This window comes from Madurella fahalii, assembly GCF_045866475.1.
Source record: "Madurella fahalii IFM 68171 DNA, scaffold_4, whole genome shotgun sequence".
NCBI classification, from domain to species: domain Eukaryota; kingdom Fungi; phylum Ascomycota; class Sordariomycetes; order Sordariales; genus Madurella; species Madurella fahalii.
The window spans coordinates 370,304-396,875 of NW_027263974.1; the positions used below are offsets into that span (position 1 = coordinate 370,304).

Consider the following 26,572-nt stretch of genomic DNA (forward strand, 5'->3'; position numbering starts at 1 on the left):
GCACACAGAGCTCTATTTGGACGCAGTTCGATGGTCCCCGTCCTCGCACTACAACCCTCTCCGGCTGCCTACCTTTGTCGATGGCAGGGTCGAAATCGTGGTTACCTCATGCAGTGACAACACCCTAATCAACCCTGGATCCTGCAGTGCCATCTCTAATCACTTCACTGCCATCTCTGGTTCCGGGTTTTCTCGCAGCAAAGCGGTCGAGCTTTTTCTCGAAGATGTGACAGACCGAACTGATTTGGGCCGACGTATCACCAACCATACTCGTGCCTGGCATTCCAACGCGCCCCTTCGATTGTTTCGTTCTGACTACCACTGTGTCGACGTCTGGATGGACATCATTTCTCAAGATTCCAGTCACCCCCCAGCTGGTGGCGCGGTGCAAGAACGGATTCGGGTCCAATTGCTGCTGCGATGCCCGCCAAGCTCCTCGAGATTGTTTATTGATGACGGCTCCAGACCGCTCCCAAGCGACAAAGACAGTGACCGGGCAAGATATACACTACGAAATGGGAAGGCTGTGGCCGCTAGTGTAAAATGTCTCGCTAATCAGGATGGGGACATAGCGATACGGTGCGTTTTACGAGTCTGTGTGTCTCAAGGATCCATGAAGCCTCCTGTAGCAGTTTCCGTGGTTGACAAGTAGGATTCTACAAGCGGCAGGCATTCCGCAGTTAGAGATCTGTGCATGTCACTCATTCACTACAGTGGCCGATCAAAGCGCCGCAAGAGATGGAGAGCATTAAGCCAGCAGATTAGTGGCAGTGACTTCCGACGTACGACACGTCACCCTTGGGCAGTTGTGTTCCATGCATGGTATAATCTCGCGGACAAAGCGCAATGCTTCCTCAGCCACCGATGTTAAAAGCTAATAGCTTGTCCTGATACCTTACTCAGTCCGAAATTCTGAGCCCAACTTTGCTGCCTACTGATGTCACGGGCCAAAGACGTAAGCCTTTACAAGTATGCCCGTTCAACAATGGGGTTGTTGCAAGTTCAAACTGCAACCGTGGGAACAATCCTTAACTCCGTTAACTTACGGCCGAAGATTCCGAGGGTGGGGCAGAAGGAATCTATTGCTTACGTGAAATGCAAGGGAGGTAGTGCCTGGCACATGAGATGAAACCTAGATTCTGCCAGAAGGGGATACGGGTCGGCTTTACTGGTACAACATCAGGACGGATATAGCTTCTTGATGTTACTAACTCCGTGAGGGGTCGAGATAACATGAATCATTCCACTCTCTAAAGACATACCTGAGCTTTGAAACCGAACTATAACTGCCAATTTCACACCAGAGAACCCCAGTAACAGGAACTTGAAGCTCCCTCCCGCTCACACTTGTGTATTCCATTGTACAAAGGTCCTGAATCTTGCCCACCAGCCTGCAAATTCTCTTCGAAAATCTAGCCATTTCCATCCCCCGCCAACAGTTAACACCATGACGAAGCCCAGGATAATCCTTGGTCTCATGACATTTGCACCAGATGAGAACAACGGCGGCCGTATTACCAATCTCGACGACTTCAAAAAATGTCTCGACATCTTTCAAGCACACGGCTTCTCTGAGGTTGACACGGCACGTGCATACGGCATCGGTCAGCAGGAGGCCTTCACCCGACAGGCGGGATGGAAAGAGCGCGGTCTCCAACTCGCAACCAAAGTCTTCCCACTTCCACCAGGGGCCCACAAGCCGGAGGAGATCACCAAGACTCTCGAGACCAGCCTTAACGAGCTTGGCACTGATTCTGTAGATGTAAGTACCCCGTGTCCTCCTTTTTCTCGTTCCAGCCACCAAGTCGGGGCGCGCTCACCTCGTCCTCCTTCTCCAGATCTTCTATCTCCACGCGCCGGACCGCTCGATCCCCTTCCTGCCCACGCTCAAACACCTCGATGCCCTCCACCGGGCGGGCAAATTCCGCCGACTCGGCCTCTCCAACTATACCGCCTACGAGGTCGCCGAGATCGCCTGCCTCTGCGCGCAGCACAACCTCGTCCGCCCGACCGTCTACCAGGGCATCTACAACTGCATGCAGCGCAACATCGAGGCCGAGCTCATCCCCTGCTGTCGACGCTACGGGCTGGACGTGGTGATCTACGCGCCCATCATGGGAGGCTTGTTGACGGGTGCCTTTGAGAATAAGGACGTTGTCCCCACCGAGGGGCGGTTCTCCAACAAGTTCTTCAATGGCCTGCTGCGGGAGCGATACTTCAAGGATGGGTACTTCGATGCCGTCAGGGAGCTGAAGGAGACGGCCGACAAGTATGGGGTGAGCATGATTGAGGTTGGGTTGAGGTGGATTGCGAACCATTCCATGTTGAGGCTGGAAGAGAGCGAGGCGGGTAAGGGGGACGGGATCCTGATTGGTGTTTCCAAGGTTGAGCACTTGGAGCAGAACTTGGGGTACTTGGCCAAGGGTCCGCTGCCGGATGAGTTGTTGGCGGCCGTAGATAGGATGTGGAAGGTTGCCATGCCGGATGCGGCGCCATATTGGTATGGCGAGTTGGAATACGGGTATGATACGCTCCAGGAGATATTTGGGAAGGGTCCGTAAAGATGGGCAGTCCGACATGTATCACAGATTAAAACCGAAAGAGAGCTCTTGGGCAACTAGCTCTAGTGCTTACGGCAAGCGAAACTCTAACCTAATTCTACGGAAGCGTCGCCGCCTTCCTTGGCGTCCTGGTGCGAGTGAGCTCACTGAGTTACCATTTTTCAAAATTGGAGCTGGGATCCCCGCCCTAGAAACTGCGCTAACAAGCCACGCTGGTTGGAAGGCCGGTCCCTCTCCAATCGCTGCCTAACCCCACCATATTTGCGAATACGCCTGTATACGGACTGCGAGCGGAAGGGGTCGTAAAAAAATCTGTCAGTGCAAGTTAGAGCTTGGCGAATGTCTCTGTACGAATCTGAGTCCGTTATCGCGCTGTACTCGGTATACCTTGGGCTAAGAATTGTCCAGGCGTTTTGAAGCACTAGGCTTACTGCTGACCTGTCCCATTGCACTAGGCGAAGGGTCTGGTAAGCGAAGGGTCTGGTTACCGAACCACTGGGTTAGTACCTAGTATGGAGTATAGCGGGTGATGCATTTGGTAGTTTGCTGCTACTGTCCCCGCGTGAGTGGGGCCAGAACTGGCCGATTGAATGACTTTGACGGCAGCAGGCGTATCTGCGCGTATATGCACAGCTACCGTGTGTGAATCAACTGGTCACATATCGGCCAAAGACGCCGATCAGATGTGCTCTGGACCGTGCCGCTACAGACAAGCTTATATTAAACTGCCTTCTCTCGCACACGAGTATAACAGACAATCATGACTTGACCCAAGTTCTCAAAATCGACCCAAGCAGTACCATGGATACGACATACATTTTGAAAAGGCTCCTCCGCCTGGACGTGCTCATCGCAGTGCTGGGTGTGTATCTGCTCCAGCTTGTAGCGTACAAAATATACCGGATCTTCATCTATCCCTACTTCGTGTCTCCCCTCAGGCATCTCCCAGGGCCAAAGGTAAGAGAGCAGATCGAGCCTTCTCAGTTAGCGCCAATCCAGAAGCTGACCACCCAACCAGGACCACCACTTCCTCATTGGCCATGCCCTCAACCAGTTCCGCAGCGGCAATCCTAACCAACCGTACGTTTCCTGGATGCGGCAGTGGCCAAAGGCGCCTTTGATCCGCTACTTCGACGTCGGCAACTCAGACGCAGTTCTCGTGACGAGCTTGGACGCCCACAAGGAGATTCTCCACGCCAAGGCCTACTCGTTTCAGAAACCACCTTTCTTCGTGCGCCTGATTGCGAGTATTGTTGGCTTTGGCCTTGGCTTCGCCGAGGGTGAAGAGCACAAGAGGCAGCGCAGGGCACTCGCAGGTACGACGTCTTCTCCCCGATCATTTTAGCGAAGCGAAGCCAGGAAAGCAAAATTACTGATTGACTGAGTTCAGGCCTTCTCTCATCGAGCAACCTCAAAGCGTTTATCCCTTTGCTTCGAAACAAAGCGCGCCACCTTTCAAACCTGTTTGATGGGATCATCGAGAATAAAGGCGGTGTTGTCGAACGCAAGTAAACCTTGAAGTACGCATTTGCCCTCTTTCCTCTGACATGTCGAACTAGTGGTTTCCATCTACTCCAAAATCACCCTGGATATCATGGGCGTCGTCGCCCTGGGACTTGAGCTAGACGACCTCCCGGCAAGTACTACCGGCAACATGTCATTTCAAGCCTGCTACCAAGAATTATTCGAGCCCGATAGCCTAGGTCAGATGTTGCTGGCAATCAACGGGATCGTTCCCATCAGGTGGCTGCCGCTCGAGGCCAATCGACGCTTTATACGGGCAAGCAAGACGATCCGCGCGCAGCTGACAGACATCATACAAAATAGAATTCGGATCGTGGGGGCGAGGAAAGCGGCTGGCATGGATAGTAGTGAAGGAAACGCGAAAGACTTGTTGACGTATATGATTGCGGAGAAATACTACGCTGACAGCGATCGGTGGACTGAGAAGGAAATCATGGACCAGGTAGGCGGAAGAATTTCGACAGTAACTGCATACGAACCCGAAGACTAACGGCCTATCCCAAGATTCTCACGTTCCTCGCGGCTGGTATGCTCATCTAACCCTGTACTTACTACTACGGTAGTCACAACCCCTTTGACTAACGCTTGATCTCCCCGCCCCAGGGCACCAGACCACGGCCGACGCCCTCACATGGGCGACGCAACTCATGATAGAAAACCCTGCCGAGGCCCAACGGCTTCGGGCCGAGGTGGTCGATCTGCTTCGCCACAACCCCGTACCCGAATACCGCGAGATCGAGGCTCTCCCTTACCTCAAGAACTTCACGCGCGAGGTGCTGCGCGTGCAGTGTCCGGGTATCAACGTGGCGCGCGAGGCGATCGACGACGTGGTGATCCAGGGCGTTACGATCCCCAAGGGCACCACGGTCCTGATGCAGCCGGCGATCATCCAGCACAACCCCACCATCTGGGGCGCCGACTGCGACGAGTTCAAGCCCGACCGCTGGAACCGCCTCAAGGGGGAGGCGGCTGATCCGTGGGCCTTCGCCGCCTTCAGCCATGGCCCGCGCGTCTGCATCGGAAAGACGCTGTCCATGCTCGAGTTCAAGATCATTCTGGTCGAGCTGGTGTCCACTTTCGAGTTTGAAGCTATCGACAATATCAAAGCGAGCGAGATCAAGTTGATCAATCCAAGTCCGATGCTGCGGCCCGATGGTGGGATCACGGTCCGTGTGAAACGGGCCAAGTGGTAGCTGGATGATGCACTGGGCAGAGTTAGACTGAATGTGAGTCACTCCTCTTAGATTTAATGGACCGGGAATCACGCTTCGAAACACAGATCTGGCGACCTCGCTAACTTTCAGAGAGTAAATAGTGCTCTGTAGTCTCGTGCTTGAATCTACCTGATGAGTACATGCTGCGGGGAGGAGGAATTGGGAGAGTTTGGGTTGGATAGCTGTAGCTCGGAATAAACGCGGCGATGACGAAGAAAACGAAACAACGCATCGGATTCTCCGTATTTCCAGACCTAGTGAAGTTTGGGCAGGTCTCGAAACTCTATATCAGACATAGTATACTTAGTGAAGGTGCTTCTTAAGAGCCCAGAAAGACGCTCTTATAGGCAAGCATTCTTTCAGATCGTCATAAGCGTCTTCCTACAGTGAAATAATGCAAAGGGTTGCGTTGGAAAAGGGCCTTTTTTTCTATATCCATTATTCCGTTTACTACACACCTAATACTTTGCCGAATACCTTACGGAAACTGGCTTCATGTCACGCGTGCAGCGAGCTCATCAGATGCTGTAGGGAGTGCACTTGTTCAATTGAATGAGGAGTATATCTACAATAGGACCGGAAGAGTCAACGTAATTACAAAGGAAGGTTGCTGACATAGCAGAGGTGATGATGTCCTGCGCACTGCATTGAGCTGGGGAGCTCGCCGAGACCGTTCTGAGACCGGTACTTCAGTGTTCTTATTTCTTTACTTTTCCTCTTCTCTTCTCCTATCGCCTCCTCTTAGCTTGTTTGCCTATATAACATGCTCGATAGAAGTTAAGGTTAGGCTCGATACACGAAGCAAGTAAGTTACGGTATATCGAGACGCTTTCTACGGTGCGAAGACGCCTCCTCCTCTTTATTCTTGTTAACAGTCTTGTAGTAGGGCTATGACCATTTTCATCGTGATCAGATGCTATTCCCTGTTTTCTTGTAAAAAGATCACAGAGGCCCATCAACGTATCTAAGGATCCCATATCCCCATCCTCCAGTCACTCCAACGTCACATCCTCACACATGACTATGCTGTTATCCCTCAGAAACCCTGCCTCTCGACCTGCTCCTGAGCAGCGGCAATGGTGGCAGCGGCATTAGGGTCGACGAAGCCGCAGCCGTTCTTGCCGTTCTGGAACTGAGCGGCCTCGGCCGAGCAGACACCGATGCCGCTAGCATCGGCGCAGCAGCCGGACGCGCAATCGACGTTGTTGACGCACCCGCCCGTGATGAACTGCGCACCCTGGCCGTTCCCGACGTTCCTAGCGCCAGCGTTGTTGGGAGTAATCTGGGCCATCGCGGCGATGGCGACTAGGCTGGGGTTAGTGATTGCCGACAGGGGGCAGGTGTTGGCGGGGACAACGAACAAGTCAGGAGAGCGGCGACAGTGAGGCGGACCATTTTGGCGTTTTGATGCGGGAGAGCGGGATGTGGAGACTTTTTGGATGATTAAGAGGTCGTAATTAAAAAAGGTCAACACAAGAAGCAAACGACACCGGGTCGTGATAATGAATCAAATTGAGTGTGTGAGGAGATGAGGAGAGGAGATGGGACGATTACAACATCGACCTTCAACCCGGATTTCGATGGCAGATATAGAGCTCTGCCAAAGATGCATTGACATGTCAAATCACGGCCCGAAGCCGATTGCTTCCATGTGTGATTGGATTCTCGATCGACCGCGACGGAAATCGTCGCAAGTCGCATCTAGACGAGTGTTGAGCGCGCGGTCGGACGGGGTTGGAAACGCGCTGCTACTGAAACCTTGCGAGCTTCTATCCGCGACGCACCAGAATTCGCGACCAAAACTCCCGTGCCTATATGTGTTTAACGTCTGCGGCAAAAATGCATTGACGGTGCAGCGACGTTGGAGGTTTGATCTGCCTCGCGCCATGGGTGTGCTTGGCGCTTGGCCCCGTGCAGCGTGGATCCCAGGTTTGGAGCTGTAGCTACGAAGGTATCCGTGACAATTTTGTGGGTGCCTCCCTTACCTAAGGCACCTGTAGTTTCTCAAGTCTCAGTCTTTAGGTGGAAAGCCTTGCCGAAAGACCGGGTACTGTGGCCCGTCCGGTACCTGCTTGGGGCCTAGCCGTCGACGTGTGAATGGAAATTCCATTAGACTACTTCAAGTATCTTGTACTTCGGTCTTCTTGTGTTCTTCTCTGTCCCCCTTATCCTCCTATCCAATCTTCTCACTCACTTGTCCTCGAGCCTTGGGTTTACCTGCACGACTGACCAAGTACTTTTCCACGTGCCCGGCGCCCTGGATTTCCTTCCGCATGGACCGGGCCCAGCTCCCAGCACCGAGGCCTTTTGTACGCTGAGTCAATCGCGGCGATGAGTTGGTCTTTGGGGTTTTGTCGTCCTGTGGATACAACCCAAGCGATTAATTACTTCCAGATCGGTGTGCATGAAGCCGTGAAGGTCATGCACGAAACCGGATTCTAATCTAAACCTCGGTGGGTTGCGCGCCTCCAGAAGACTGACGGTATGCCCCTAGCGCACAGCTGGAATTCTGCGCGAATGGACTCCTGGCATAACGCGGAAGCTAAGTAACCGGCCACGTTCATGTTCTTTTCCCATTACCGAACCTCCCCCGCTTCCCTCGTCTTGCGCCCTGCTGGATGCAAGTGACGCGAGGCTTTGAGTCGACCATGCCAAGTAACCCGGCTACGTTCAAGGTTTAAAGAGCATGTACATGGTTTGTCCCTTGTCTGTCTTACTTCCCCTTGGCGCAACGTTGGAGGTGGCCACTTAGGGTGGGGAGCCCTAAAAACAGAATTTTCCAATTAAGAGAACGCCGTTCGGGTCAAAGTTTGCGATGTGGGTGTGCGAGTGCGGAGTGGAAAGTACGAATCTAGTGAGCACTAGAGAGAACTGGTTTGGTTGTACAATGCCTCGTCAGTCACATTTCATTAAAAAGCGGAGAGGTGTTTACATTGGGCTGTGATGGACGGTGTCGGTAGCCGCCGAGGCGTTGCGCTTGGCGTTCTCGATGGGAAGGTCACTACTGCGTGGCTAGGAACTGGGGATGGTCAACGGTTGGGACGTTGTGTAACGTGCATGTGTTACTCTATGGATTGATCCGAAAGAAAAATTTTTGGGGAGTGGCGAGCATCTGGTGTGTGCTTGCAGCACGAGTAATATTTCGGGCCCTTTGCATGTAAATACCTCGTCATGGATGAGCCAGTAAATGATGTTTGGGCAAGGATGAAGACACCACCATGTTAATGACAACTAGGAGGCATGAATGGAGGTCATGTTCGTGTAGTTTCCTGTGTACAGATAGGTCTTCTTCGGCGCGATCTCTGAAGATTAAAGATCCGAATTCAGCCTGGGTTGGCGATAATCATGCGCCCGTTTGGGAAGGTCAGGTAACCTGTCGGTTGTGGCACGCCAATGTTGCGTGAGGAATAAGGCTGGTAAAGGACTCCGCATCAGTGGTTCTGGATGCACTTGCCCCTTTCGCCCCTTTCTGCATGTCAACAACACGCATGATACCCCTGAGAACCCCTGAGAAGAGTGGGTCTATTGGCCTGTCACCTAAGGCATCCATCGGGCGGAGGTGGCGAGACGCTAACGTCGTTTATTAATACCTTCGTTGACATCCCGGCCGGGCACGTGCAATCGAGATGCTACCCCACAGCTTTCGCCAACCCCGCGTCCAACTGCATTGCTTCGAACGGCTTGGGCCAGTAAAGCACCCGAATGCGTGATGGTGCCCCGAAACAGCTGCGAATGGAACAACATGGCCAAGGTGCGATGCGGCCGGTCAGTTTCCTGTTCGAGTAAAGCGGAGACCGCAACAATGGTGGCCTGGAAATATACGAGCCAAGGTGCAGGGAAGAGAATTAATATATGCCACTATCGCGGTCGATGCTTATCGAAGCTGATGGCTGCTGTGATGGAACGTTCCAAAAGGCTCACGGCTAGGCGCGGGGTGCATCGGCGCTCGTCTACACTCAGTTGTGCCACAAGGCAGAAGAAACAGGAGAAAAGAGATAAAAAAGAATAAAAAAAAAGAAAAAAGAAAACAAAAAAAAAAAAAAAAAACAAACGAATCAGCTGCCTTAGGTAGTGCCAGAATCGGGGGCCATTGGTCGGCAAAGACCTGTTGTGTATCGAAACTCCGTACGATCGCACACGTAAACCTTGGGAGTGGTGGAGTGGGGCTTGTCGATGGCTCGGAGGAATCCTGACAGGAATGGCCATGGAGCTAGCGGGTTGCATGTGTGGCTGCAGGAGCTGGCGACACCAACGATTCAGGATCGGAGAGACCCAACCATCTCTGGAACAGGAAGTGCTTATCAACGCGAAACCCGGAGGTTGGGCTTGAACGCCAGTAGGAATGCGTCGAGATAGGCCGGAACCTCGAGAGCTGTAATAGTTGGCAAACATATGGCACGGGAGTTCTGCGATCGCCGCGTGGCCAGGGGCATGGCGGCTAGTCAGGGTCGACAAGGGATTGTACGGGTACCAGACCAGGAACCCTTTTGGGTAATTGTCAGATGGGGTTTTGAGTGCAGCTCTCGCAGATGAGCCATCCGACATTCGGAAGTCCAGGTGGCATGTGGCGATGCGCACTGGTCAGGAGACTGACCACGACACCGCGGAGCCGGCTCCTGGTGGGCACAGAACCTAGGGTTGCGCTGCCGCGTTTTTTGCGAGAGTCTAATCCACTCGAGTAACAGGTACCTGGAAAAGGTTCGCAACGACGCTTCAGTCGCTAGGGGTCAATCAAGTCTAGGAGCTCCGAGCTCCAAAGGCTGGCTCCGCTTTATTCTGCCACGTCGAAGGTATATTTATTTTATATTCACTACCAGGATGTCAGCCGAGCCTTGCTGATTTTGAGTCTGCACACGGCCCTTGGTCGCAAATGCGATAGGCAGGGAACTCAATGTGCAGGCTCGTCACCTGGACATTGATGGTGCCCCGTCCATGCAGGTCAAACCCGAGGCGGCTTAGTGACAGTCTGGGGTCCACGGCCAGGGTCAGGGCCATGATGCCGTCGGACGGAGGCAGCATCCACCAGTCCTGCCAGGCTGCAACAGCTCTTTGACCGAGTATCTGTATCAAGATTTGGCACCTCGCGGGTTTCTCAAGACTTTAGTAAAGAGGCTGCCGTTGGTGCTTGATGTTAGACGAAGACAAAAGACAGACTGCGGCAGCCATCACCTGCCCAGACGCCAGCCCCACCGTCGCATTTTTGTTGCTGAGTGGGCCCCAGGGCTCATGATGACGCAATGTGCTGGCAGTGCTCAAGAACCAACCGGGATGCCACAACGGGCCCAGCTGTCTGCCGCCGCCGATCATGGCGCATCTTGTGCATTCTTGTCCACGATTGCTTACCTTGTCTCTCGGGGCAGTTGATGATCCCGCAGTTTCATGTGTTTTCCGTTCAGTGTTTTCGCTCCTTGGCAATTAGTGAACCTGAAAGTTATCCACCGAAACGGGGGTGAGCCCCGCACTCACAGTACCTGTATTTGAGGGTGGCTGGCCAGTATCAACACAACGGCCTTGACATCGGCCGTTTTCCCTTGCACGAGGCCCCCGCCCTATCATCTCGTGTAAGCCTGGTATGTACACCGCATGGAACTTGCGGTTAAGCATTGGCGTGACAGCTGGTCGGAAGGGACAGTTCCTTGACCCTGAGCCACACGGCCATCACGGGTTTCGGGTAGCACAACTGTCGAATAACGATGGAACGCCACTCCCGGATCATCTTGGTCCATGCTCGTTTAAAAAAAAGTTGCTTCTCCAAGAGAATGGGGCGACTTCCAGGCACACCCGGCAGGCTGCACCTGCAGCTCTGGGACCGCCAGCGGCCAGGTACCCGCAGGCGGCAGCTGCATCGAGCCACGAAATGGCAGGACAAAGGAAGGGCCACAGAGGCCAGCACCGGTGTCGGGACATTTTCCTCTCTGCCGCCAAGGACGCTCGCAGACAAGGTGGGCTGCATAGTATTTCCGCTGCTCTGAGTCAGACGGTTGGCCGATTGTGCGTTGATTACGGCACTCGGTGTCCGGTCGACATCGCATCCTCGTCACGATGTCCGTTATAAAGTTCCAGCTGCTGGGTAGGACTGGCCGTTCCTGCCCCTGCCGTCGCCTGGTTGAACCTTTCCCTAGACTACCTACCTTACTTATGACGGGACGGGACCCTCCACCTGAATAATCCGGCAAGCCGCCCGGAGAGAGACGGCGGCTGAGGAGGACGGGTATCCGTCCGAGATGGCTGGGCTAATAGCTTGTAAAATACAGGTGGCTGTCGGTTTGATGCTTGCATCGTCGGGCAGGAGAAACTCGGTGCAAAACGAGATGAAGTAGTCACTTTGATGAATGAAAGAATGTCCCAACCCCTCCAAGAGCCCCTCCAACCCAACTCGTGATGGGTAATTGCCCCACTCTGCCTCTGCCTCTCGCTTTCCCGTGCCCTGCCGGCCTTTCGTGTCTTTTTGCCTTTGCCGCAACCAGAAAACAGTTAGTGGCCTCTTGCGAGTATATGTCTGTTTAGATCACAATACCCGAGCGCCAAACCTCACGCCCGTCCGCCGCCGAGACTCCCCCCATTAATGATTTGGAGTTTCAAGCCCTGAGGAGGACGATCCCTGTTCCTGCTCGATTGCAGCGGGGTCCCGTCTGCCGCTCGTTGTCTTATCATAGCAAGCCGCAACAAATCCAGGCTTGTGCGACAGGGCCAGGGAAACCGTTTGCCAAGGCCAGGGCCGGTGCAACTCTGTGGTAATCGCCACCGAACTCTCGCCCTTGGACATCAGCGACACCTTCTTCTTCTTCTCGACACTCATCGGCAAGCTGTTCGATTTACTTCGCCGCTGCCGCATCCAGGCGTGCGACCGCACCACACTTCAGATCCTCATCTACCATCTTGGTTTTGACGATCTACACTAGCCGCGGGAAAAGCCCCGCCCAAAGGCCTCCTCTCACTCTGGATTCGCCACCATACGGGCCCTCGACGGGTCTGGTGTCCCGAAGAGACGGATTTTCTCCAGCTTCAAGTCCTCGGCGCGTTTGCTGACAGCCTGATTCATCTATTCATCCATCGAACCCTGCATCCTGTCCGATAGGAAGGCGTTGCATGGGGGCTGCATTGAGCCAGGCCAGCAGCTCGCGGAACCCATTGACGGGTTAGACCCGCGGGCCAGTAGTTCGTCAGCAAGGGCGAGCCAAACAAAGCCAACGAGCCAACAGGAGCCGTCCATGCCGACCGAGATCTGAACCCAGAAACGCTCGACAGCAAGCCGCACTGCTCTGGAATTGGCGGTCAACTGGTTGGTTGACAGCGCAGACGGCCCCGAGTGTCGACGGGCTCATATGCAGCTCTTTGCTGTACTGTACCTGTCCTGTGTCGTACTGTTCCGTTTTCCAGGGCAACACACAAGAACATTGATCGCTGTCAGGCGTCCGGCCCACCCGCTGCGCATCCACTCGGACGGCAGCGCCTCGCCACACGCCCCCTGCCTCTCTGCAAAAGAGAGGAACCCCCTCCAGCCTTTTAGCACCTTTTCCTCCTGGGACCTGCTTTACTCGCTTGGCGTAATTCATACCTAACAGCACCAGCGTCGCGGCAATACACGGGGAATGTGATTGCTGTGATCGGCTTCGCTTCTGTTCAGCCTGTGCCCGTGCCGCCCTCAGATCCCCACCTCGGGTCCCGGAAGGCCTGAAGAAGGGGCTCCATCCGTCATCGCCATCTTTTTTTCAGAAACCCAACATCTATTCCCATTTCGCAATTGCCGCACCGCACGCCTCTGTGGTCGACGCCATCTTCGAATGAGTAACCCCGGCCTCCCGACGAGCCTCCGCTGCCTTCGCTTTACCATTCCGCCTCCGACCTCCCCCGTTTCCCGCTAGGCGCAATCATTCCCAAACAGCCTCCCCGCCGCTCCCCGCACTTACCCCTGCAGCAGGCTCGGACATCTCAGCCTCACTAGGCTGCTCACGCATATCTACCCTGGGCATCTCACCTGCGCTCCCCGCCCTCGGTTACCCTTCCGCATCGCTTCTCCCCAAGGACGCAGGCCTTCATCATGGCTGCAGCATTTCGCCCAGTCAACAACCCGCTGGCGGCGGCAGAAGCCGGCCAAGAAGACGTCACGACGTCGCCCATGACGCCAAGGCCGAGCACGGCCCCGAGTCAACCCCCCCGGCCGCAGGAGGAGGCGGCGACGCCGACCCGAGCCAGCTTCGGCACAACCGCCCTAGCGTCGCAAAAACCGCTTCCAACCTCTCCGTTCCCCGAGTCGGTACAGGTTCCCGAATCGGCGGCGACAACGAATGCTCCGAAGAGGGGAAACTCGCAACACTCGAGGAGGTCAAAGGAATCGGACGACATGGATATGGACGACTCAGACGCGGAGGGACACGCCGGAGAAGATGGCGCTGGCTCGGACGACGATAGCGTCAACGCGGACGGGACAAAGTCCAAGAAGAAGAAATCGCAAAGATTCTATTGCACCGACTTTCCGCCATGCAACCTCAGCTTCACACGAAGCGAGCACTTGGCTCGACATATCAGGTAACCGAGGCCACGTCGATGCATCAAGTTACATAAGGGGGGAGATTGCGCTAACACTGGGGGTGGCTCCAGGAAACACACCGGCGAGCGACCGTTCCAATGCCATTGTTCCCGGCGCTTCTCTCGGCTCGATAACCTGAGACAGCATGCGCAGACTGTGCATGTAAACGAAGATATTCCTGTGGACTCGCTTGCGGCCACGGGAACACGTTTCCAGCGCCAAATTAGGACGGACCGAGTGCGGCAGCCTGGCAGGGCGAGAGCGTCGACGGCAAGTAGCGTTGCACCTGGAGGCCGAGGGCACGCAAAGTCGCTGTCCACGTCGAGCATCACGAGCGTGAGCTCAATAACTTCCGCCTACAGCGTCAACGAGGCGCGCCGGAGACCACCGCCTCTCATCATGGCAGATCCTCGATCGCGGCTTTCACTCGAGGCATATCGTGGCGGCGACGGGCAGTATTACAGACCCCCTTCCCCCGGGGATTTCAGCACACCCACTTCCGCAACCTTCTCCACTGGTCAGAACAGCCCCCGGTGGGGGCCTGTGATGTCACCTGGCGCGTCACACTCCCGATCTCACAGCATGTATGCCGGCTCCCGGACTCCTGGCCGTCGCCTGAGCGTTCCGTCTGGAGGAAACCCCTTTCAGTCGCCGCACGGCCCAAGCCCGAGAGGCCCGGTCTTTGGCCCTTCGACTCTCAACTCGTCCAACAGCGGTGCCTTCTCTCCATCCCAAAGCAGTTTACTGACATCCCCAACAATAACCCCGGCATACGGCTGGTCAAGGCGAGATTCAATGTCGTCCGCCGCTGACGAGGCCTGGCGTCGTCGCACGTGGCACCCTGACACGCGCGACTACAATGGATCGAGCAGGTTGAGCCAAGTCATCACACCTTCTCAGTTCCCGCCGGACACTGTGACGCTACCGGCCGCTAACCCTGGCAACCAGCCACCGCAGACGTTGCGTCTTCCAGGTATCGAGTCCTTCGATGAGATTCCCCGCAGACCCCCGTCGCCCCCGCGCCGGAACCCCTCGCCGATGATGGTGGATTCAGACGCGTCGCAACCACGGCTCGTACTCCCGGGGAGTGACATGGGCTCGGAGGATCGGCGGGGTTTGTCTGGGCAGTGGGACATGAACTTGCACCGAGGATTAACAAGGCTTGACATCAACACGCCGCCAAGAGACAGCGCTGGCGCGTGGGCAAACGAAGCCAAACAGGCACTCCTAGCCCGGGCCGACCAAGCTCGGGCTGCCTCTGCACAGCCTGTCGTCAGGTTCGAGTCAGAAGTTAAGACTGTTGAGGTACCTCCTGCTTCGATGGCGTCGACGGCCACGCATACCACGGTGTTCGGTCCCCGGCACCAATACACAATGTCAGCGCCTTCTATCAGCGCACCGCGGGAGCCTAAAAGACACGGGTGGTATCATGGAGCAGTCGCCGGGCAGACGATCCATGAGGGTCGGCCTCATGTCGACCGGATAGTTCATCCCAACATGAGCGAGTTCCAGGGATTTCCGGCTCGGGAACAGCAACCAGTTATCCACCAGCAAGGCATGCCTGGGACTGAGCCTAGGATGGAGCCAAACATGGAACGGATGGAGCGAATCATGGAAAGACCTCCACAGTCGAGTGGGAATCCCGAGTCACTGAGGCGCCTCGAGGCCCTTGTGGCTGTGGCAACCAGCGAAAGTTCTGTCGCAACGGCGTATTAGACGGATGGTCGGTTGCCGTCTTCGTCTAATGGCTCGGGCTCCCGATGGCGTCTTTTGACGCCTCTCACGACTTCCCACCATGGGCGATTACCCACTCAGCCCTTTGGCCTTGCCCGACTCCTATTAAACTGCTTTTTGCGAGGCGTTGGGGTCCGGCAATTACAACTCCCCTGTATCGGTATTGTTCCGTTTCCTCACATCCCGGGACTGCTAAACATTCGTTGCATCAAAGCGGTTTCTTTTTGGGAGGTTCAAGCGCATGATGATGATGATGATCACTCCCTTTTGGCATTTGATACCATTTCTTACGACGACATTCGCTGCATATCACGTCTACACTCGGTTTGCTTTCAGCGTGGGATGGCCCTTCACTTGTTGGCTTTGTTCGGAACGGTCGAATACGGAGCCACTGTTGCTGGCGTGGCGTTTTTGAGTAATCTAGATGGGCTTGGTTCTTCTTCTATTTGTGTTGGGTTATCGGGTTATGTGGCACGTTGATGACAACTCACCCCTCTTTATGTCTTTTCATTTTTCCTCCGGTTTAACGACAACGAAACGAAACCACAGGTCGGGGCCAACCATACCATTGGCAATGGGACCTGGTGCAGGCGCGGTACGGATAGGGATACCCAGCTATTCAACTCGACTCAACTTGGGCGGATGGGCGGCATATGATGGCTTACGGATGGATGGGCGGACGGGCAGGCCGGTCTGCTGTTTATTTGCATGTTTGGGTTGTCTTTTTAGGCGGCGAGGGTCATATCGTTCATTCGTAGGATGGATCAGGGCCATGGAAGCGACTAATATCTCGCGACGATAGCCAGGAAACCAACTTTACCTATGCCACTATCGTCACGGGCAACAATCCCCCGGCACCGGCGTTTCTCGTTCCGACTTTCTTCGTTTGTGTTTTGCCGTTGATCGGGCAACGTGCTAAGCCGTACTTAGGTCATGGTGATCTCGAGATACCCGCGAGAATTTGGGCGGAAATTAGCAGGTCGATGTTGCTGGGCGGATATTTAAATTGTGAACAAGTTGCATGTCGTCTTGGATGGGTTGCTTGTCTATCTCTGCTTTATCACTCTGACCGGCATCGTTGTTGGCTGGGTGTTTCTATCTTGATTCTTTTTTTTTTTTTTTTTTTTTTTTTTTTTTTGGATGGATCATGGTATGGATGGGCTTGATACCCCGAGGAGGAGGTACTCTCTCTCTCTCTCTCTCTCTCTCTCTATCTCTTGTCTTTCTCTCCGTTTAGCAGTAAATTATCTATCGATTCACCACTCAGATGCCTCTTCCATCTCACAGTGTACTTGATGTGTTATTGTCGTCGCTTTGCGGATTCCGGTAGCTGTGCTACCTGGAGCTTTTCGCCCCCATGCAATGCATGCAAATGCATTGTGTTGACAGGGTAATTCGTTGGTTCTGGTATCCAGAAGCTCCAGGTTGCAAACGCCGGCTTCTGTCGGGGCCATGTGTGCCTGCCTTTCGGCCCGGCTGGATATAGCGAACCAGTCCCGTTGATTTCGGCTCCGTGAGGTAGAGTGGAGATTTAGTAACGCTAATAATTGGTTGCTTCCTTATTTTACATCTGCCATTTTCCTCTTGCACCGTCTCGCGTTTCTTCTCGTTTTTGTTCCCGTTTCTTTCTGTCCTCCTTAACGAGGCGAGGGAATTCAGTGGATGGGAATAGTGTCTATCTTCGGAGGTAAAGGATCGGTGAATGACCCAATTTGCGCATCTTTCGTTTCCCTTTTTCCCCGCTGTTTTGCGACTTTAGGTTAGGCTGTGGTTCTTTGTTGGCCGTAAGGGGGCCAACCCCCCGCCTCTCGGTGTGACAAATAAGCAAGCCCCAGGGAGAGCGAGGTTGGTGTTTTGGGATCCGGAGTTCCCGAAGCTGGCAGGCGGAGGCTGGGCTCCAGCCTGATGGGACGGGACGGGAAGAGGCCGGCCTGGGTAAGCAGGGTAAAAAAGAAGCCGACACCCCCGAAAACGCAAGACAACGAAACAGATTGGCTTCTATGCAGGCATTTGATGGGTCGAAAGACCACGCATCAACACGGCCATACTGGTCAGTACATTAGTTTGTCCCTATCTAAGCGGACCCAATTTCTGAATTATCCCAACCACCCCAAGCCACCTAATTTCTTTGCCCTATGTACGTACAGGTCAACGCGTAGAACTCCTGTTGATGTATCCTAGGGTTATTGCTATGGCCCGTGATATTAAACCCAATCTAATTTCCTTCCGTCAGTTGTCGACCTTTTGGCTCGGTAGGCAGTGGGACGCTCTGTGAAGAGACTGCACAGTTGTGTGAGCCGTATGAGGCCCATCCATCATTGGCTCTGCGTGTCGTGGTGTGTACGGCATGGCTTCGCCATGCGTGTCTCAATGTGAATCTCGCCTTGGAACTATGCTTTCAAGTTGTCGTACTCAGTGGTGCCGGGATCCAACGTTTGGAGCCGCAGAGCTTGGAAGTACCCTCGTCCTGCAGAGTGGTTGACGGGGGAGCGGGCACGGGAGCAGAGTTCGAAGCTCCATTCCCGGGTCGTCGGGCTGTCGACCAGGCGGCGCTCGAGGCGGAGAGCGAGTAGCGCGGCTGGCGAATTACTATCGTAGCTCATACGTCGAGCATGCTCCTTATTTGCTGCGGTGGCCTATTGGTCGAGTCGCCGCTAATGCTCCTTGCTACGTTCGGAGCCTGGGTATGTGCGTCCGCTCGGACATCTCTCTCGGGCTGGTACGGCGGCGGCGGGGGCCCATCCAGTGTGGCCTCCGCTCGCCTGCTGGCAGAAGCTGCGGCGGCTCGTTCCCCTGCCTCAGGAAACAACATGCCCGCAGCAAGCTCCACGGCGCGTTCCTGCCGCCTCCTGTCGGACTTACCAGCGTACGGCTGCGCGACGGGGCGGGGGACTGTGGGGCCGGACGGCGGAGGTGGGGGGACTGGTGTCATTTCGACGGGGCCGCTGGCCCCTGCGGCGGGAGTGGCGGCGGCGGCAGATTTGTTGCCGTTGATCTCACGAACGTTGCGGGTTAAGCGATCACGCATACTTTCGTTGGCGGCGATGTTCTCGCCGTTGACCAGGCGCCACCAGGCCGGCTTGTTCACGATGCCCATTTCACGGTCCAATTCCTGGCCGCGTACGCGGCGTTGCCTCCGCAGCTCCTTGTCCTCATTAGGGAGTAGGAGGCCAAAGAAAGCTTGAATGTAGACGATGAGGAGCGCCGGGGTGAATGCGCCTGGGTAAATGGCCGCTACAAGTCCATTCGCGTTCAGCGGGCTCCAGGCAAAGTGCCATGCTACCAGCGCCTGATACGCCGGGATTACAGCGGCAAGCGGGACGATGAGGATGAAGCGGGCGGGCGTGTATCGGAGGAAGCCTGCTACGCGGTTGAAGATGCCTCGGTTGCGTGGGCAGTAGTGTTTGATCGAGTGGCGCAGGGAGAAGACGGTGGTCAGCCAGCAGACGGCTAGGAAGAATGCTGCGGCTTTGAAGCGGGCATCTGTCGCGGTCGGTATGGCTTCGTCGAGAATCTGCTGCGGGTAGCGCTGATGCTGAATCGGTTCCCAGTTGCGAGGGATGATCATGAAGAAATTCTGGAGAGAGAGAGACGGGGGTCAACGCTTGAAACCGCAAGAGGCCCCCCGCCGGGTGACTTACCAACCAGAGAAAGAGGTAGAACCATAGCGGCACCCAAAATTCGACTTTGGATCTCCTGTCGTCGTCTCGGAGAGCAAAGGGGTCGGGGTCAATAAACTGTCTCTCCATCCAACTCCCCCAGTGCCTCACAGCTTCCCACACGATCGCCACAGCGCCAATCTGCATCAGATACCAGAAGAAGCTTGTGAGGATGATGGGCAGCTCCGGCAGGTAATACCGGTCGACGTCCACGCTAGTCATCAGGCTGATGAGTGCCATTGCGCAAACCCACGACGCCCAGTACCACTGCCACCTCCTTCCGATAGGATAGAAGCGCTTCTCGGCGGGAAGATGCAAGCGTCCATGCTTGTTGAGGCAGACAAGAGTGATGACCAGGCCGACACCGAAGGCGACGGCGTAGCCAATGGCAATACCGGCGCGCGTTCCAATGTTCCTGACAGGCTCGTAGCACCATGTCACATTGGCAAAGGTGCCGTTCTCGAGGAGGAGCGACGGCGTGTGCGGGGCAAACGTCAGGACACACCACGAGCCGTTGGATAGAGTACCGTTGGAGTAGAGCGTGTAGTTCCAGTGATCGAGTGTCGTCAAGTTGAAGTGAACCCCGTTAATCACCGTATCGGTCGTGTTGTCGCCGGCCGGAAAGGCGACGATGTCGCGCGGATCGAGCAGAGGCATCGTTGCGGCGCCCAGTTGAGCCAGGGAACCATGGGCGCGCTGTCGCTCGAATCGGGGTAATATGGCGCGCTGGGGCGCAAATTGAGGGCAATTGATCTCCCCGGGTTGTCGCAGGCAGAGCTAGGACATGGCTAGCAGAGATGATCGAGAAAGCTCTCTGTTCCGCAGAGGAGGAGGAGAAAATCTCGGAGCCGTTGGATCGCCAAATTACAGTTGTACAGTACAGTACAGTGGGATGGGCATTTCCTGCCGTAGCTTCCGGCGGGCAGTTTCGGTTCGGCACTTTAATCGCTCACCCAGTAGAAGCGGGAAGACGCTGGCACTGTCCAGCAGTGGTAACGTCTGCCTTGTATGTACAGTACAGCACCAGTTGCTGTTAGCCCGTTGCTAAGCTTTGGATCAGACGCCTGTTGGAAGATGCTGAACCTGGCTGCTTTGGCCTTCGTTAGTGAGCCCAAGTGCTCTTCGGCTTCTCTTCTCTGTTGCAGCAAAGTCCAAGGTATCCAAGACATCTTGGGCATCTCAGATGGCACTGTGTTAAACTGGGGGCGATGACCTCACAGACAGCCCCCGGGCCGGGTGTGCAGTACTTCTGGTGGAGACACCAGCGCGCACCCTGCATTGCCCCACTGGAACAACTGAAGAAGCGGGGTCCACCCTTGAGCTTCCCGTTCCCTCGGCGTTGGGGTTGGAACACCCGACCCGACTCTCACTGCAAGGCGGCGCCGCAAGCAAACACCGACAACCGCCTCAAGATGAGCCTCCCGGTCACCCCCACTCCCGTCACCCCGCAACTCAACCCCGACGACAACGAGCCTTCGTACATCGACTTCGAAGCCTTCCTCGACCCCTCGTTCAATCCGTCCTCGTTCGCCAACACCCTCGTCCTCGCAACCAACAACCCCAACGACACGCCGCTCGACCTCTCAACCCCGCTGTCGCGCGTTCTCTTTGACATCCAGGAGATCGACTCGCACATCGACCTCCTCACCACCCGCTCCGCCATCCCCTTACTCTCGCACACCAAATCCCAGACCGACGCGAGCGCCCGCATCCTCTCGGCCATCCAATCGCAAATCACCGCTCTCAACGACAGCTACAAGCAGCTCGAGAAGGAAGTCACCCAGAAGCATGCCGAAGCCGACGAAGTGCGCGCCGTCGCCTCCCGGCTGTGGGAGACGCTCAAGCTCGGCCGCGCCGTAGGCCGCGCCCTGCAGCTGGGGAGGCAGCTCGAGGTGCAGCACGCCGAGCTGACCGGGTCCGCCAGCGCCACCGCCACGACGAGCTCTGCCTCGTCGCGCAGCCGGGAGGACCACCGCGCCCTGGTGCGGTGCGCGCACACGCTGCTGGCCCTGCGGGAGCTCCTCGGCGCGGCCGCCGTCGCCGGCGCGGAGGGGTACGGGCTGGACAAGGTCGACGTGGTCAAGTCGTTGCGGGAGGGCGTGGTGGCGCCCGTGGAACGGTCGGTGCGGGAGACGGCCGAGAGGATCGTCAGGGAGTTCTCGGTGGGCTCGGCGTCCGGGTCGGCGACGTTTGCGCAGAGCGAGGAGGCCAGGGCGAGGACCGTGTCGGCGGTCACGGCCTTGTATCTGTTGACGCCTGTGCCGTCGGGGACGAAGGCGGCCGAGAAGTGGGTGCCGACGCTAATGCTGCAGGCACTGGAGGTTTACCTGCGATCTGCCTTGCAGAGCAGTATCGCGGGTTTGTCGCGCGCCCTGGCGACGCTGCCGAGTCTGGAGAGGACGCTTGCCGAGGTCAGCGCCCGGTGTCAGAATGTCGTCGCGCTGGAAGCAGTCTTGGAGGGGACACGCGCCCCGCCACATCCCCTGATGCAGGGGAAGCAGACGGCCGCCGGCGGGAACATGCTGCAGCCGTTGCTGGCATACTTGGAGACAGGTTCGCTGGCCAGTTATTTCTGGCGGACAATGGCGGGAAGTATGGCGCCCCGCGTTCAGGAAATTGTCGCCAAGGGGGGTGTGTCGGCACGTACGCTCAAGACCAACAGGCAGAGCGTAGGAGAAGCCATCAAGGAATGTGTGGCTAAGGGTAGTCAGTTGCCTAGCGCCGTTGCGGCGGCGGCGAAAGGCAAGGTGAAGAACAGCGAGGGAGAGACGAGCGCGAGGCATTGGGAGAGGGAGGTAGCTGTCATGGTCGGGAGTGTGGTTAATAACTTGGGGCGGTGATGGGAAGATAAATCGAATTGCAGGTACGTGCCTGTCTGGCTACAGGCCTCAGTAGAGCTACCACCGTTTCGCCGGGATTACCCATAAATAATCTCCTCTTCACGGTGTTCCCACCACTCCAAAACCGCATCCATCATGCAGCTCGCAGCTCTCGCTCCGCGGACTATCGTACAAAGACTTCCTCGTCCGAACGCGATTATGGTTGGTTGATTAACTTCTTAGATGCCTTTGATAACTATGAGATTATGGATATTTCTCTACTGATGTTGCCTACCATCGATCTAGCGCATTTTTTTTTTTTTTTAGTGCAGCTAGCATATCAGGACCAGAAGCGCTAGAACCATGTCTTTTGGGGCGTCCGGCTTCAACACCTGGCAACAACACTTCCGCACAGCTTTGTGGTAAAGCCACTACATGTCTCTCGCGAGGCCCGCGGGAGGTGGAGACAGAGACAGAGAGAGATGGTCGGACTCACTTCCCCGGAGACCAAGTTGCTTAAAACTCACATTGTTATTGTAAAGGGACTCTGCATACCTGCGCTACCCCCTAAAGAGGTTACTCAGACATAGGGTTAGGCCATCGTTTGTACAGGTTGTCCATCGGCAATCGTGTTTTTCAAGCGCTATGAATAGGTCATTTGAAAGATACACTGCAACGTGCCAGAGGAGTGTTGCCGGTTTAATGCGAGGTTGTGATATTCGCCCGCTCGCCGTCCCACGGCCAGAGGAGGCCAAGCGGCGCATGTCAATGTGCCGAAAATCCGAGGTAGTGTCACATCAGTTGAACAGCCTTTAACACCGCCACACCAGGCGCACTCAGCATGGACCGAGAGGAATAGCAAGCTGAGGAATTGTATCACGCGGCAGACCTCTGGTACCCGGGGACGCGGGAGGATCTGCTATGCCTCCTTCAGCCACGGTAACCCAACAATCACATTTAAAAAACATAGTTCCCGGACTAATACTTAAAAGAATTCAGTCACCAGCCCTTCCCCGCGTTTGCCAAACCTTAACTGATTGCACCAAAGGAACGGCCCGCCCGACCCCATATTCACCATGGATTTGGTAGCATCAATAAAGGCATTGTCGCCGTCTTGGAAACAAGCTACGCCCAAGGCATCACCCAAACTAAGTGTCCAATTGGGCGTCCCCGGTCAGGGCTTCGCACCCGGCCAAACTGTCACCGGCCACATCCACCGCCAAGCCAAGGCCGTCAGTCCCCGAGCATGGATATCCGTTGCACTCATCGGCCGCTCAGTTGCCAGGCTCAAGATAGAAAAAGGGATGGGAGAAAACAAAAGGACTTACTACTACGATTCCAATTTCGACCTCCTCAGCGGCGAGCGACATGTCCTTTTCGACGGCCCACTCCACGTTCCCCCCGACGACCCATACCGGCAGTCCTGGCCCTTCGCCGTTCCCATTCCCACGCACACATCCCCCTCGATCCCGCAGAAACAGAATCCCTCGCACTGCTTCCTCCCCTGGAATCCGGCCGGCTATCAGCTCTCCCAACCGCTCCCCTTTACCTTCTACACGTCGGACGGCACTCCGTCCAGCTATATGGAAGCATGGGTGGAATACTACCTCTACGCCGAGCTAGCGGAAGAGCACGCCGGCAAAACCAAGGTCACCGCCAACTCCGTCCTCCCCATCACCATATTCCCGCCCCGCACCCTCCCCGCCGCGCCGGGACCCGGACCCGGACCGACAATGCTCCTGCACTTCCCGCACCGCCAGGTCTGCACCGTCGCCTCGCAGCGCCTCCTGCCGGGCATGGAGGACGCCAAGCTCAGCTTCAAGCAGAGGGCCCAGAAGCTGTTCGAGACGTCATCGGTGCCGCGGTACTCCTTCGCTGTCTGCGCGCAGCTGCCCACCCACGTCTCGATGAGCCTGGACGGCCCGACGGTGCCGCTCTGGCTCAAGATCGGCCGCGACGCCGGCGCCGTCGAGCCCAGGCTGGAGAAGACGGAGAAGGTCGTCCGGCTGACCGGGGTGGAGGTGCAGCTGTGGGCGGGCACGGGCGTGGCCATTGAGAACTGGCGGCTCCGCAAGGGGGATAACTACAAGGTCTCCGAGGTGGCGCGGGCGGCGGCGGGGAGTCCCAAGGATGTCGGCCCGGGCGCCGGCCAGGAGCGGATGCGGGGCTTGCCCGTGGAGGTGCCCGGGGACGGACAGGGCGAGGGAGGCGAAGGGGGTGTGGCGCCGTTGGATGTGGGCGGGTTGCTGGGGTTGAGGTTTGGCGTGAACTGCGTCGAGGTTCTGGGGGAGAGGAAGCCGATGACTACAATCTGGGGTGTGAGCAAGGTATTGTGTCCAAGTTTTGTGACGTATAATATCAGGAGGGAGTATCAGATGGTTGTCAAAATGGAATTGGAGTTAGCGAAGGAGACGGTGAAGGTTGTGTTTGAGCAAGGGGTTGTTGTTGTTACCGGGTGATAAGGATGGACGGTACAGAGGTGTTTATGGATTGCCATGCTTTACTTAACGACACAGAAAGGGCAGCAATTGCAATAATAGGTAATTAAAGAGTAGTGGTGGATTAGGTACTTGTGGTGACGAGAACGCCTAGGCTAAGGAATGCCCGTAACGAGGCACTGAGCACGAGAGATATACGATCTGTATCCCCTTTACATCTAACTAGTCTGTTTGTTGTATAGATAATCCATTCAGGCGTATTACTTCAGATTAATTGGGCGCTCGGGGCGTTATGAGAGTTAGACAGGAGATATCCCGATGTTGACTTAATGAGTGTAGTAAGAAGCGAGAACGAGAGATGGGTGAGATCAAATGTCACGAGGTCAAATTAAATGAATCATCCTTTACGTTCCTGTATATTCCGATATCAAAACTGGGTTGAAACGTTTATTTCTTCAAACAAGCACATTGCCGAAACAGAATCGGATAAATCGGTGTGCGCAAAATTAATGGCCCTTTCGAACCACATTTACTAATTGAGGAGGAGAGCGGTAGGATTGCTTAGAATAGGAAGAGAGACAAAAAAAAAAAAAAAAAAACGAAAATAACTTGTTACTTTTAGTATGCTAGCCGTAAGGATTAGTAGTGGAGTCGACCCTCGCAGTTGCGTAGACCCGGAATACCTACCTTAAACTTACCTGAATTGACCGGGTCGGGTCATCCTTCTCGAGAGCAGTTCGCTAGCTTGAATCTCCAAGCTCAATTAGGCAGGTCCAATGTACAGATAAGGTTACATTGCGGTGTGTCTACAGGGGGGTTCCACGGCCTTCCTTCAACTAGTATTTACCTCGTTCCCCCCTATACGGGTCCTCGGCGCTTCTTCACCACTCCCGTGCTCAAAGAAACTCGGCAGACTCGATGAAGCTTTCAACATTGATCCCAGTCGTCTTGTCTGGGGCGACATGCATACAAGCTGCTGTCTTCCCGGTACCGGACACTCCTTACAGGGTCAAATGGACATCCTCGGAGCTCGTTGACCATAGCCGGGCCGACCCCTTCAACGCGTCGCATCCCCGCCGTGTAATGATATCACGCTTCACGCCAATTCGAAAGCGTGACTGCGTCAAATCATGCCGCGTGCCGTACATGAACAATTTTATGGCCTCGGTTGAGGATGCCATTCTGGACGGCTTCTTTGGCGAGGGTATCTGGCCGGGTGGTCTTTTAGCCACGCTCGAGATGGAGGTGTGCTGCAAGGTCAGAGGCGGCCGGCATCAGAATTTCCCGACGTTGCTCTTCGATACCGGACTCAACACGACCAGACTGTTATATTCGGGCACTGCACAACGCTTCGCAAGTATAGGATACGAAGTCATCGTCATGGACCATCCATACGAGACAGACGCTGTCCAGTTCCCAGATGGCACTGTCATTTACGGCGGGAGAGTTCCACGGGACCCTAACGCCACCGACGCGCTGCAATTCGCTCTGGATGTGCGGTCGGCAGACGCCTCGTTCGTCCTAGATCGTCTTGGAATCCGCAAGCCACGCAAAGTCGGTTACGTTGGCGACTCATTTGGTGGCCCCGCCGCAGCAAATGCCCTGCTCCATGATAGTAGCATTGCCGCAGGGGTCAACATTGACGGCGCCATGTTCGGCCGGGCTCTCGATCTCGGCGTCGCCAGCCCTTTCCTCATCTTTGGCTCGACCGGCCACAACTCGTCTAGCGATGAGTCGTGGTCCAGATTCTTGAATGCCACGGCGGCGCAGCATCCCAGCACATGGATCAAAGAGCTAAGCTTGGCTAACTCAATGCATGGATACTTGACCGATTTCCCTCAGATTGGGGATGTGGCTGGCCTGAGGGACAACCAGCAGCTTGTGGACTTGGTCTTGGGGGAAATTACTGGAGCTCGTACCTTGGAGATTTTGACCGAGTACTTGTCAGATTTCTTTTCTATGGCACTGGACGGGAAACCGGAGGGGCTGCTCGCGGGCCCAAGCAAGCTGTACCCGGAGGTTGCTTTCGTATGGCCCAACCGATTCATGTAATTGGCATGTTTATTATGTAGTAGCTGATGGTGTGACCAACT

General features: G+C 55.6%; 8 protein-coding genes across 8 annotated transcripts; 6 read left to right on the forward strand and 2 right to left on the reverse strand.

The window, feature by feature from the left end:
* Window positions 1–1,447: 1,447 nt before the first annotated feature.
* On the forward strand, window positions 1,448–2,561 carry MFIFM68171_07110 (Aflatoxin B1 aldehyde reductase member 2; the record flags this gene model as incomplete). Its single annotated transcript, XM_071062530.1, has 2 exons — window positions 1,448–1,762; window positions 1,839–2,561. 2 exons carry the CDS (start codon window positions 1,448–1,450, stop codon window positions 2,559–2,561), a joined length of 1,038 nt encoding a protein of 345 aa, XP_070918631.1.
* Window positions 2,562–3,362: 801 nt separating this feature from the next.
* On the forward strand, window positions 3,363–5,278 carry MFIFM68171_07111 (Cytochrome P450 monooxygenase FUM15; the record flags this gene model as incomplete). Its single annotated transcript, XM_071062531.1, has 6 exons — window positions 3,363–3,518; window positions 3,580–3,877; window positions 3,952–4,065; window positions 4,121–4,527; window positions 4,590–4,611; window positions 4,689–5,278. 6 exons carry the CDS (start codon window positions 3,363–3,365, stop codon window positions 5,276–5,278), a joined length of 1,587 nt encoding a protein of 528 aa, XP_070918632.1.
* Window positions 5,279–6,335: 1,057 nt separating this feature from the next.
* On the reverse strand, window positions 6,336–6,694 carry MFIFM68171_07112 (Biotrophy-associated secreted protein 2; the record flags this gene model as incomplete). Its single annotated transcript, XM_071062532.1, has 2 exons — window positions 6,336–6,604; window positions 6,661–6,694. 2 exons carry the CDS (start codon window positions 6,692–6,694, stop codon window positions 6,336–6,338), a joined length of 303 nt encoding a protein of 100 aa, XP_070918633.1.
* Window positions 6,695–13,340: 6,646 nt separating this feature from the next.
* USV1 (Up in starvation) lies at window positions 13,341–15,545 on the forward strand (the record flags this gene model as incomplete). Its single annotated transcript, XM_071062533.1, has 2 exons — window positions 13,341–13,828; window positions 13,901–15,545. 2 exons carry the CDS (start codon window positions 13,341–13,343, stop codon window positions 15,543–15,545), a joined length of 2,133 nt encoding a protein of 710 aa, XP_070918634.1.
* A 2,617-nt stretch (window positions 15,546–18,162) lies between these two features.
* MFIFM68171_07114 (Pheromone a factor receptor) lies at window positions 18,163–19,879 on the reverse strand (the record flags this gene model as incomplete). Its single annotated transcript, XM_071062534.1, has 2 exons — window positions 18,163–19,140; window positions 19,205–19,879. 2 exons carry the CDS (start codon window positions 19,877–19,879, stop codon window positions 18,163–18,165), a joined length of 1,653 nt encoding a protein of 550 aa, XP_070918635.1.
* Window positions 19,880–20,634: 755 nt separating this feature from the next.
* COG5 (Conserved oligomeric Golgi complex subunit) lies at window positions 20,635–22,062 on the forward strand (the record flags this gene model as incomplete). Its single annotated transcript, XM_071062535.1, has 1 exon — window positions 20,635–22,062. One exon carries the CDS (start codon window positions 20,635–20,637, stop codon window positions 22,060–22,062), a length of 1,428 nt encoding a protein of 475 aa, XP_070918636.1.
* A 1,055-nt stretch (window positions 22,063–23,117) lies between these two features.
* MFIFM68171_07116 (uncharacterized protein) lies at window positions 23,118–24,500 on the forward strand (the record flags this gene model as incomplete). The annotated part of the gene is made up of 1 exon (XM_071062536.1): window positions 23,118–24,500. The coding sequence occupies one exon, from the start codon at window positions 23,118–23,120 to the stop codon at window positions 24,498–24,500; it is 1,383 nt and encodes a 460-aa protein (XP_070918637.1).
* An 897-nt stretch (window positions 24,501–25,397) lies between these two features.
* Window positions 25,398–26,531, forward strand: MFIFM68171_07117 (1-alkyl-2-acetylglycerophosphocholine esterase; the record flags this gene model as incomplete). Its single annotated transcript, XM_071062537.1, has 1 exon — window positions 25,398–26,531. One exon carries the CDS (start codon window positions 25,398–25,400, stop codon window positions 26,529–26,531), a length of 1,134 nt encoding a protein of 377 aa, XP_070918638.1.
* Window positions 26,532–26,572: the final 41 nt, after the last annotated feature.